A 13,075-nucleotide genomic window follows, 5' to 3' on the forward strand; every position below is an offset into this window, starting at 1 on the left:
ACTACCTACCCATCAATGGTAAACACTGAAACAAACTTCGGAACTAAAATAACCCACGCCTTTGGCGGGGCGGGAACAGGAGCAGCATTCTCTGGGCTCTGAGGCCGCCCTGGCGCTTGAGCTGGCAGCGCCCGCCTCTCCCCATCTCTACACCCCCTCCATGCAGCCCTCCATGCTGTCACGGGACTGAGAGCTCCCACCTGCAATACCCCACGCTCCTCTCTCACCCATCTCAAATCCTGCCCTCGCCCCCACCTCAGATCTGATGATGGTCCGGGATCCCGAGTCCCTCCGGGGCACATGCTGCGTGCTCCCGTCCTTCCAGCACCAGCGCGGCGCCGTAAACCGGGCAGAGGGAGCGGGCACGGACTCACAACCCGTCACTCACCCTCACTCGCTCTCTTCGTCAACACTCAACGAACTTCACTGTTAAACCAAGACTGGGGGAGACTAAAACACAAGCAGGACGCTAAGTCCATTTTCCACAGGCCTCGTCTAGAGACGAAGACCTCATCCATGCACGTGCCCCCATGCACCAGCCCTGGTGAATGAAGGAGCCTGGGAAAGGGGAAGCGAGATGGCCCTGGAGTGAGGCGGGAGGTCTGGGCTCCCCGGGCACAGCGTGCCCCGCAGCTGTACTCAGGTGAGCCCCCACCGGCGCCGGATCCTCCCGTGACCTTGGGAGCAGGGCATCACAGTGTCCTGGGAGCGCCCCCGCCAAGGAAGCGCCGAGGTCTCTGGGCAGGGAAGTCCTTGGTCCCAGCACGGGAAACCCACTCAGACGCCGTGGGGGTAGTGAGCCCACGAAGAGGGTGGTGAGACGCTTCCCAGAAAACACTCCCACGCGGTGCCCTCTCCTACAGACACGGCGCCCCCAGACTGACCTGCGAGGGCCACCTCCAGCTCGGTGAGCGGCATGGTGGGCTCGATGTCCGACACCTTCAGGGCTGGCAGACAAGAGGCGTCCTGCGGCTGGCTCTGCTGGGTCTGTAACTCTAAGCCTGGAGACAAGTCGGGTGGTGAGCGTGCAGGACACCCCAGCCGCGGAAAGGTGCGCCTCCGCCACTGAACCTGCTCACAACAGCACCAGGGGACCAGCGTGGGCGGCCACCCCAGGCGCGCCCACTGTGGTTTCGCAGCCCCGCTGTCCCCAGCAAGCCCTTCCGGAGCCCCGAGGCCTGCTCTCTCCTCTTCACGCCATGAAAGAACTACTTGGCTCGGTTGGAGGGGGGTAGTTTGCTCAAGAAGTTTCCCCTCCACCCTGCATTTTACACTGAGTCCACTGTTTTCAGGGTTTTCAACACATTTCTTGCTGGACTGAAGGTGAGTGACTGTCACACTTCTCTATTCTTACTTCATCTGCACTAATCTCAGCTCCGTGCTTGTGTCATCACATAAATTTCCCAAATCCTAGAAATGCTCAAGCACAGCTTTTCTGGGCCGGGGCCCTCACCCATCTGGTAAGAAGAGGGGAGAGACCCCTCCTTCCTGGAGTCACAGAACCACCCAGCCCATCAGGGAGGGAACCCCAAATGTTCAGCCCTTGCGCCCGACAACAGCACTGAACAGTGCCCGAGGGATGACGCCAGTTGAGAGTTCCGTCGAACAAACGGATGGCAGTTTTATTCCCCATGGCAGTCCGAGGAGCTGGGCTGAACTCGCCTCCATGTCTGCCTCCCTGAGGTCCCCAGCACCTGTCCCCTTGGGGGACGTTCAGGGCAGCCCTGCACGGGCACAGGGACTGCGGCTGGCCACCTTCCCTCCGCTCCCCCACTCCCGGGGGGCGGTGCTGGCCTACAGCACTAGCTCTGGGAGGCACAAGGAGTGGGCTCTCAGAATTTCCAGAGGCTTCCCAGGCCCGCCCTCAACTATTGGCTGCCCTCTGCCCTGGACACCTCCTGGGTCTGTGCGGGATCTGAGAAGCCCACCTCCTGCCTCTCCCCGCATCCGGTTCCAAGAGCAGCTCCAGGTCAGCCCCTCCTCCTGTGCAGTCCCCTGACCTTGACCCCTGCCACTCCTCTCCCTACACCCCCGGGTCAGCAGGGCAATGTCCAGCAGCGTCTCCTCCGCCAGGTAACGAGCTCCCAGCGGCGGGGCTGCGACCCTTCGCAACAGCACGGGGCCGGTTACACAGCAACAGCCCAAACTGGAGGCTAGTTTAAAGTTCTCCGTAATTGACTTCCAAGTGCCACTGCTGTCACTGGTGGCTAGCTACAGATTCACAGACTGCTCCCAGAAGTCCACAACGGAGACTGACCTGAAATACCCCTGAAATGCACCAGCACGGTCTCCTACCTAGCGGAACTCTGTGGTCATCTGTAAAATAAACACACGTTTGTGTAACACGGGCCTCCATCCGCTCACATGTGAGTGTGGACCGGAGCACATGGGTTTTCTTAGAACCACACACACCTTCATGGCCAGGCCAAGAACCTGACGACCCAGGGAATGTACAATCTGTTGCTTAGGCCTGGAATTATATTCTGTGCTATAAAGGGTTTTATCAAAAATGGAAAACACACGGGACTGCATCAAACGAAAAGCTTCTGCACAGCAAAGGGAACCATCAACAAAATGAAAGGCCATCTACAGAATGGGAGAAGATCCTGGCAGGCCACATCTGAGAAGCGGCTGATATCTGAAGATACAAACGGACCTATATAATAACTAAACACCAAGAAAAAGCCCAAATACTCGGATTAAACATGGGCATAGGACTTGAATAGTCATATTCCTAGAGAAGACACGCAGAGGGCCAACAAGAATATGAAAAAGTGCCCCGCGTCACTCATCAAGAGGGAAATGCAAATCAAAACCATGATGGGATACCACGTCACAGCCGTCGGAACGGCTTAAGTCGAAAAGACAAGAAATAGTGTCGAAGGATGCAGAGAAAGGGGAACCTCGTGCACTCTGGTGGGAATGCAAACTGGTGCAGCGGCTCTGGGAAACAGTAAAGAGGATCCTCCAATAAAAATCATACACAGAACTACTACATGACCTAGCAATTCTGCCCCTGGGTATTTATTCAAAGAAAACAAAAACTCTAACTTGCAAAGGTATCTGTGCCTCCATGTTCATTATGGAGCTGCTCACAGAAGCCAAGATGTGGGAACACCCTAAGTGTCCACTGACGGTCAAAGACGTGGTGCACACACAACGGATTATTATTCAGCCGCAGAAAAGGAATGAAATCTTGCCATTTATGGCAATACAGAGGGCATTAAGCTAAGTGCAATGAGTCAGATGGAGAAAGACAAACACTGTACGATCTCATGCATTTGTGGCACCCGAAAAACCAAACACCAGGCTCTTAGACATGAACAACAGATTGGTGTGTACCAGAGGCTGGTGGCTGGGGTGGGAGGAATGGGTGAAGGGGGTCAAAAGGTACAAACTTATGTAAGTCATGGGATGCAACGCACAGCGTTGGTGACTCCGGGTAATAGTGCCGTGCTGCATATTTGAAAGTTGCTGAGAGAGTAGATCTCATGAGTTCCAGCACAAGAAAAATAAACTGTGGCTGGTGACAGAGGTCAGCATGGTCCATTGTGATCACTGCACTCTGCGCAAACTGTCCACTCGTGCTGCTACACACTTGAAGCTCACATAATGGTGTACTTGCTGACTTCAGTCCACTTCGGAGACCTTGCTCCAAGAGAGAGCGCACCAGATGTTAAACACATCAAAACAGACACTACAGTTGATCTTAGCCTTTTGGCAAGCAATCAGTATCTCAATTTAAAAAGGGAAGATGGATGGGGCACCTGGGTGGCTCAGTGGGTTAAAGCCTCTGCCTTTGGCTCAGGTCATGATCCCAGGGTCCTGGGATCGAGCCCCGCATCGGGCTCTCTGCTCAGCAGGGAGCCTGCTTCCTCCTCTCTCTCTCTGCCTGCCTCTCTGCCTACTTGTGATCTCTCTCTCTCTCTCTCTCTCTGTCAAATAAATAAATAAAATCTTTAAAACAAACAAACAAATAAATAAATAAAAAAGGAAGATGGGACTTGCCAACTGGCACTCCCATAACAGAAGTGATCATTCCGTGATCACGTTAACTCATGATGAACTACTGAATGTAGGAAGAGCTTACAACAGCTGTATGCAGACAGGAACTTGGGAGACAGAGAGTAAGAGGTTACACGCTGGAATTAACTCTGCCTCGACTGGATGAAATCAGCTGGAACTTAGCATTACTTACTTCCTATCTAAAGCCAACTCTAGGGCGCCTGGGGGGCTCAGTTGGTTAAGCAACTGCCCTCGGCTCAGGTCATACTCCCGGAGTCCTCGATCGAGTCCCGCATCGGGCTCCCGGCTCCATGGGGAGTCTGCTTCTCCCTCTGACCTTCTTCTCTCTCATGCTCTCTCTCAAATAAATAAATAAAATCTTTAAAAAGAAAAAGAAAGCCAACTTTACCTCCTGACAAACCTGACAAATCCTTCATGTAGCTCCGGCCAACTACCACTCTGGTGGGGCAGGTGCTGTGGATCTTGTATACCTCTTTTGGTACATTTTGTTAATACAGAATTTACATATGACAAAACCCATAGTTCTAAGGATATAACTCAATGAGTTCTGACAAATGCAAAAAATAATGTAATCATCACATAGTGACACAGAACATTTCCATCCTCCAGAAGGTTCCCTCCTGGCTCCCTGCAGGCAATCCCCTGCCCTCACTTGCCTTCTGTTAGTATAGTTTTACCATTTCTACAGTTCCATATAAATGGACTCACAGAGCAGGTATTTTTGTGCTCATTTCACTTATCACAGTGCTTCTGAGATTCATCAATGTGAGTGCATCGGTATTTTGCTCCTCTCTGTGGCTGAGCGGTGGTTCACAGTACGGATATACCATGTTGATGGAAATGTGGGTTCTTGCAAGTGTGTGTGAACATGCACTTTCATTTCTCCTGGGCACATCCTCTGGAACAGACCACTGCGCCTAACAGTGTGTGTTTAGACAGTGAGGAATTACATAACAGACTCTGTCTTCACCCGCGCCTGCACCCCCGGGACCCAAGCAGGGCCTCATGACCAGCACAAGGCCTTCATCCTTCACCAAGATCTGCCCCTTCTGAATGCAAAATCACACTGTATGCAGTGCTCATTTGGCAATTAATGACAGATCGAACATAACATATATTTTAGTGGCTCATTACAGCCCCGGCAAACAGCAAGTACTTATACAATTTGTAAAATGAATAAACTTACAAAGCTACAGTAGTCCCCCCTTATCTGTGGGGAGCAAGTTCCCAACACCCCAGAGAATGCCTGAAACCATGGATAGTACCTAACCCTATATGTACTTAGTTATAATCAAGCTCAACTTATAAATTCTGCACAGCAAGAGAACAACTAATGATAACACAGAACATTCACAACAATAAACTGTCATAAAGTTACGCTGAACGTGGTCTGTCTCGCTCTCAGAATCTCTTGTGGTAGGACGCCTGGGGTGTTCAGTCCAGTACTCATCTGCCTTTGGCTGAGGCCATGATCCAAGGGTCCAGGGACTTAGCCCCGAGTCAGGCTCCCTGCTCAGAGGGGAGCCTGCTTTTCCCTCCGCCTCTCCCCCAGCTCATGTTCTCTCAATCTCTCAGATAAATAAAATCTTAAAAAAAAAAATCTCTTGTGGTGATGGGAGGTGAGAGAATGCCTCCGTGGGGAGACGCAGTGAGGTGGGTGTGCAGGCCCTGCGGCGCAGCAGGAGGCTACCGCTGGCCTGACGACAGATCAGAAGCAGCGCCATCTTCCAGAGACCATGCCTGACCAGGTGACTAGAACCAGGGACCCGGACGGGGCCGATCGGGGGTATCAGTGTGCTTCTTTCCTACGTACAACTCCTGCCTTTCCTACTGAACTACAGGATCAGTCTCCTGAGAGTAAGGGCAGTCCTACTGGGGATGAAGCCATCACATCCAACATTGACCTTTGTTGGTGACTAATAAATATTTGTTAGTTGAAAGGATACTTGCTTCCAACTATCCATTCATTTTACAAAGTTCACTGGGCTCGGGAGAAGGCGAGGGAGTTAGAACAAAAACAAACACCTGACCTTTTTCATAGATCTGCTGCTTGTCTTTCAGGGAAAGAGAGTCGACTTTTTCCTTGAGTTTTTCTGTCTCCATCCGTGCTTGTTTCTCAGGGTACTTGTCATCGGGCGTCATCGACAAAGTCAGCTTGTGCGAGTTGTTCTGCAACAGGCACAGAAACAAAGGCCAAGTTGAAATACGGTGTCACTGGAGCCCGGCGCGCTGACCAGCCTGCAGCGCGGTGCTCTGCGGCAAGAGGTTCCCGCCTGTTCTGGGCGGTGATAACAAAGCGGCCTCAAAGGCGGTCCTGGAGGAAGCGCAGGAGGCGCGGGGCACCCTGGCCACCGCGCAGGAACCGTCACTCACGCATGCTGGGGTCTCACTGTTGGGGCGCTTCCTGTTATGGGTACCGCGCCTAAACTCGAAACACACCGACATTCGACATTTTCTTTGTACAGGTTTTAACATTATAAATCTCTGACTTTATTCTAAGGCAAAAATAACAATAAAACAATGTAATCTTTAATTTTCTTCAGAGTATTAACTTCCTAAAGATTTTGAACTAAATTCTGCATTCTTCATTTTTTAAAAATGAGGATGAGTTAGATGTCCACCTACTATAAAAATGTTAGAGGATTTAATGTGCTTCTCTCATTCATTTCAACACACACACACTACTCATCTGTTTTTAATACTACAGGAAGGAAGGAACACCAGAGTACAGTATAAACTTTATACCAAGTGACTTGGGAGTAACAGAGCAATGGCAGGTCAAGCGCCAAACCTATGCCCCATGTTCCTAATGGCACACAGCACGACAGAGAGGCTCTTCATAGATAGGACAGTCCAACCCCCATGGTAAAGCTTGCTAGGATCTACCACATTCCTGACAGTCTACCAGGGCATACGCAGACTACAAATGCCCTGAAGCAAATGCAAACAAATGAGAAACAAAGGAGCAAGCATCATAAGAATCCATCATAAAACAAAATATCCATTCAGGTGACTGTTTTTGTATTCTCAACAAACAAAAGTCAAGGTACCAGATGGCTTCTCAGGGGAATTCTACCAAACATTTAAAAAGAGTTTAACACCTAAGTTCCTCAAAGTACTCCAAACACATCCTACAAGGTCAGCATTACCCTGATACCAAAACCGAAGACGCTACAGAAAAAGAAAATGACAGGCCTATAGCCCTGATAAACAAAGATGCAAAAATCATCAACAAATTATCATCAGCAAACCACACTCAGCAGTAACATTAAAACGATCATTTGCCAAAAAATGCAGAAAAAGCATTTGCAAAACTCAGCATCTGTTCATGATAAAAACTCTCAACAAAGTGGGATTAAAGGGAACATACCTGGACATAACAAAGGCCACATAAGGCAAAGCAAAAGCTGACGTCATACTCAATGGTGAAAACCTGAGAGCTGGTGAAAATCTAAGATCAAGAATGAGACTGGGATGTCCACTCTCACCACTTCTTTTCAGCACAGTACTGACAGTCCTAGCTGTAGCCGTCAGACAAGAAATAAAAAGGCATCTAAATTGGTGAGGAAGAAGTAAGGCTTCACTATTTGTAGATGACCTGATACTAAACACAGAAAACCCCAGACTCCACCAAAACAACTACTAGAATAAATGAATTCAGTAAAATTTATAGAAATCGGCTGTTTCTATACAGCAATAAAAAAGTGGCAGAAAGAGAAATTAAGAAAACAGTTTCATATACAATTCCATCAAAAAGAATAAAATACCCAGGAATATATAACTGAAAAGGCAAAAGACTTGTGCTCTGGAAACTATGAAATGCTGATGGAGGAAACGGAAGATGACATAAATGGAAGGATCTACCATGTTCATGGACTGGAAGAATTCATATTGTTACAAGTCTATACTACAAAGCAATCCACAAAGTCAATGCAATCCCTATCAAAATACCAAAAGTATTTTTCTCAGAGCAAGAAAAAAATCATCCTAAAATTCATAAGGAATCATAAAACACCCATAATACCCAAAGCAATCTTGAAAAGGAAGAACAAAGCTGGATGTATCCAATCCCAGATCTCAAGTTGAACTACCAAGCTGCAGTCATCAGAACAGTATGGAACCGGCACAAGGACAGACACTCAGGCTGGCTGGAAAGATGGCATCCCACTGGCTCACCTCATCCCACAGATACAACTAGAAACAGTCCCATCAATGTCAATAACCCAGTGAATGACCGCAAGACTGTCAGAACAGATTCCTCGCTAGGTAGAGAAGAGGTCACATCAGAGAAGAAGAGCCAAGACGCAGTTTGGGAGAGAAACAAACCAGTGCTGTCCAGGGCAGGGAGGAAGCCAGTGATGCAGAGAAGGGTGAAAAACAGACACTCTGGGGAGCCCACCACTGGGGAGCAAGAATCCCCATAACATGCCTCTGGAAATGAGAGGGGCTGAATGTCGTGAGTTCTTACACCAAGTAGGAAACAGAGCCTGGAATCTAAAACAGCAGTACCAGAGGGTGTTCGGAAGCGGAATCCCACCCTTAAAGAGACAGCACATCAAACAGCTGTGCAGATCTAGCATGGAACCAGCAGTCTGAGAACCGCCAGGGGCAGACAGGAGGGACGGTGATTTGCTCATCTCAGAGCGTGACAGAGAGACAGACACGGATCAAGGAGAGTTTCCTGCAGGAACAAGGGAGCTAGTAGGCACCACTTTCCTCTCCCACACCCCACATAAACAGTGGCCGTCTGTGGGAACCAGGACCACATGGACACTCCTCAGTCAACTGGCACCGAGCCTCACCTTCACCATACTTCAGTGGATCTGTCTTTCCCAGTAGCACTTGCCTTAGTCCTGGAGCTGTGGGCTCCCTCCCTGCAAAGGCTGGCACAAATCCTGCCAATACCACATCTCCGACCCATGTGTTTTGAGGACTCAGTTCTGGTGGCAGTGGGGGCAAGGCTCATTTCACAAGCAGAGCACTGGACACCTTGTTAAAACGTGCCCCACCCTAGATGGGAAGCGACACTGCCCACAAGAGGCAAAGAGAGCCTCATGAGAAAACTGGACTAAAGGAAAAAAGGCCAGGACTCAACAACAAGGCACATGCAACACACATAGCAGGACATTCCCTGAAGCTCCAGGCCCTGGGGAACAGGGGACACTGCACTGCAGGGCACATCAGGACCTCTTCTTCGTAAGGCCACTACTGTTAAGAGCAAGAGAAATAGCTGACTTTCTTAACACAAAGAAACACACAGAGAGCTGACAAAATGGAGAGATGGAGGAGTGTGTCCCAAATGGAAGGACCAAACCACGGCAAGAGACTTAAAGTGAAATGATTTAAGTAGTATGCCTGATTGATAATTTAAAATAATAATCATAAAAATACTCACTGGACTAGAGAAGAGTGGAGGACCTCAGTGAGACCCTTAACAGAGAGATAAAAAAAGAACCAGAGATGAAGAACACAATAAATAAAATAAAAAATACCACTGATGGAATAAATAGGCTAGATGTCTCTGGAAGACAGAGCCATGGAAAGTAACCAAGCTGAGCACATGAGAGGAAAAAACTGCAAACTGAGAAGTCTTAGTGAACTCAGTGACTCTAATCAAGCAGAGTAACATGCACATTATAGGGATCCCAAAGGGAGAGAGAGAAAAGGGGACAGAATATTTATCTGAAGAATAGCTGAAAACTTCCCTAATCTGGGAGAAAAAACCAAACAGATGACAGATCCAGGAGGCACAGAGATCACCCCACAATTTCAACCTGAGGAGGTCCGTACCAATACAAACAGTAATTAAAATGGCACTACTGATAAAGAAAAAAATCTCAAAAGCAGCAAGAGAAAAGGAGACATTACATATAAGGGAATGCCCCTTAAGGCTATGAGCGAATTTTTTTTAGCAGGAAGAGGCCCAAAGGAAGTGGCATGACATATTCAAAGTGCTGAAAGGGAAAAACATGCAGCCAAGAATACACTACCCAGCAAAGCTCTCATTCAGAACAGATGGAGACCTAAAGAGTTTCTCGAACATAAGAGTTCATGACCACTAAACTAGCCCTACAAGAAATACTAAAGGGAACCTGAATGGAAAGGAAACACTGTAAATAAGATTATGAAAAGTAAAAAACACAGAAGCAGTAAGAATAACTATTTCTGCAAAAATCAGTCAAGGGATTCATAAAATAAAAGGATGTAAAATAGGACTACACATACTTAAAATGTGAGGGAGACACAGGTAAAGAATGTGTTCAAATTCAAGCAGCCAGCAACTGAATAGAGACTGCAATGTACAGATGTCATACATAAGCCCAATGGTAACCACAAACCAAAACCAGGAATAGATATGCAAAAAATGAAGAGAAAGGAATCCAACTGTATCACTAAAGAAAGCCAACAAACTATGAGAGCAAGAAGAAAGGAGAAGAGAAAATCTAAACCACCACTAAATAAGAAACAAAATGGCAGTACATACATACCTATCAGTAATTATTTTAAATATAAATGGACTAAATGCTCCAATCAAAACACACAGAGTGACAAAATGGATAAAGAAACCAGACCCACCCATACTCCTCTTCAGACTTAAAGATCCCTGTAAATTCAAAGTGAAGGATGGAGAAACAATGATGCAAACTGAGTGAAAACAAAGCCAAGGTAAGCAATACTTACATTAGATAAAACATTTTAAAACAAAGATTGTGGGGCACCTGGATGACTCAGTGGGTTAAACTTCTGCCTTTGGCTCAGGTCATGATCTCAGGGTCCTGGGATCGAGCCCCGCATCCGGCTCTCTGCTCAGTGGGGAGCCTGCTTCCTCCTCTCTCTCTCTCTCTGCCTGCCCCTCCACCTACTTGAGGTTGAAATAAATAATATCTTAAAAAAAAAAAAAGATTGCAACAAGAGGCAAAGAAGGGCAAAAATCATAATAAAGGGGACAATCCAACAAGAAGTCATAGCGTTGTAAGTATTTACACACCCAATGTGGGAGCACCCAAATCCATAACACAGTTAATAATACAAAGGAACTGACAGCAAACAGTAGGCGGTGTTAATACCCTGCATTCATCTATGAACAGATCATCAAAACAGGAAATCAACAAGGAAATAGTAGCTTTGAATGACTCACTGGATTAGACAGATTTAACATATTCAGACAGTCCATCCTAAAACAGCAGCACACATACTCTTTTCAAGGGCACAAGAAAGATTCTCCAGAATAGATCACATATTAGGGCATAAAAGAAGCCTCAACAAGCTAAAAAACCAAACCAAACCAAAACAAAAACAGAACAAAACAAAAAAACATACACCACAATCAAGTGGGATTTACTCCAGGAATGCAAGGGTGGCTCAGTATTTGCAAAGCAATCAAAGTGATACATCACATCAATAACAGAAAGAATAAAAATCATATGATTAATTTGAGAGATGCAGAAAAAGCATGTGACATGCATCTTTTCTGATCATAATACTAAGAAACTAGAAATCAATCACAAGAAAAAAATCCAGAAGGAGCACAAACACATGGGGGTTCAGTAACCTGCAACTCCATAATAAACAGGTCAACCAGGAAAGGAAAGAATAAAAAGATGCATGGAAACAAATGAAAATGAAAACACAAGGGTCCAAAATCCTTGGGAGACATCTAAAGCAATTCTAAAAGGGAAGTTTCTAGCAATACCAGCCTACCTCAAGTAAGAAAAATCACAAATAAACAACCCAACCTTACACCTAAAGGAGCTAGGAAAAGAACAAAACCCAAAACCAGCAGAAGAAAGGAGATAATAAAGATTAGGCCAGAAATAAATGCTACAGAAACTAAAAAAGATCAATGAAACCAGAAGCTAGTTCTTTGAAAAGATCAGCAAAATTGATAAACCTCTAGCCAGGCTCATTGGGGGGAAAAAAAATAAAATAAAGAAAGAGGACCCAAATAAACAAAATCACTCATGAGAGAGGAGAAATAACAAACATCACCACAAAAATACCAACAAATGCCACAGAATATTATGAATACCTACATGCCAACAACTTAGAAGAAATGGATGCTTTCCCAGAAGCACATAACCTCCCAGAACTAAAGCAGGAAGAAAATAGAAAATTGTAACAGGCCAATAACCAGCAATGCAATGGAATCAGTAATCAAAAATGTCCCAAAAAGCAAAAGTCCAAGACCAGATTGCCTCATGGGCCAATTCTACCAAACATTAAAGGAACAATAAATACCTATTCTTTTCAAACTTTTCAAACTTCCAAATTCATTCCATAAAGCCAATATCACCCTGATACCAAAATCAGATAAAGACACCACAACAAAAGAGAACTGTAAACCAATATCTCTGATGAATTTAGATGCACAAAATCTCAAATTATTAGCAAACCAAATCCAACAACTCATTAAAAATATCACACAGTACAGTCAAGTGGAATTTATTCCCAAGATTATTCCTAAGCAAGGGTGGTTCATATTTGCAAAACTATCAACATGATATGTCACATCAGTTAAAAAAAATAATAATAATAATAAATCTTTAAAAAAAGGGATAAAACCCACACGGTCATTACAATAGACGTAAAAAAAGCACTCGACAAAGCACAACATCCATTCATGATAATACCCTCTCAAAGCAGAGCAGGAGGGAACATACCTCAAATTAACACAGGCTTACACGAAAAACCTACAGCCAACATCATCATACTCAATAGTGAAAAATCGAGAGCTTTTCCCCTAAGGTCAGAAGTAAGACAGAGATGTTGGCTCTCACTGTAAGGGCCTACTTAGCCAGAGCCAGCCATTTTGTTGTTTATGCAGTAAACTTAGATTGAACCTGCCCCTTCCCCCAAGAGGAAAGCGCTTAGAAACAGAATTGGTGAAATACGGCCAAATAGCCCCCGATAACGGAGTCCAGATTCAAGGACGTGTTCAGACAGGTGGAGACGTCCAATCAAGTAAAAGCGCACGTATTGCCCGCCAGGGAGCGTGAGTCCCTGCCTTTTGGGCACCAGACAAAGGCGCCAATTCTAGCCAAGGTCATAG

The 13,075-nt window shown here is 46.2% G+C and overlaps 1 protein-coding gene across 3 annotated transcripts in view; it reads right to left on the bottom strand.

Moving 5' to 3' along the window:
* Positions 1 to 13,075, bottom strand: part of LOC111158600 (pitrilysin metallopeptidase 1) — a 48,758-nt gene that overhangs the window by 8,533 nt on the left and 27,150 nt on the right. For all 3 annotated transcript variants that reach the window (XM_022520730.1, XM_022520731.1, XM_022520732.1), the window contains 2 exons: positions 6,057 to 6,195; positions 885 to 1,001 (listed from right to left, as the gene is read on the bottom strand). In XM_022520730.1, coding sequence (XP_022376438.1) covers positions 885 to 1,001; positions 6,057 to 6,195 — 256 coding nt within the window. The remainder of the gene's footprint in view (positions 1 to 884; positions 1,002 to 6,056; positions 6,196 to 13,075) is intronic.

Source organism: Enhydra lutris, unplaced genomic scaffold, assembly GCF_002288905.1.
Source record: "Enhydra lutris kenyoni isolate GAN:26980312 unplaced genomic scaffold, ASM228890v2 scaffoldscaffold61, whole genome shotgun sequence".
Lineage (NCBI taxonomy): Eukaryota > Metazoa > Chordata > Mammalia > Carnivora > Mustelidae > Enhydra > Enhydra lutris.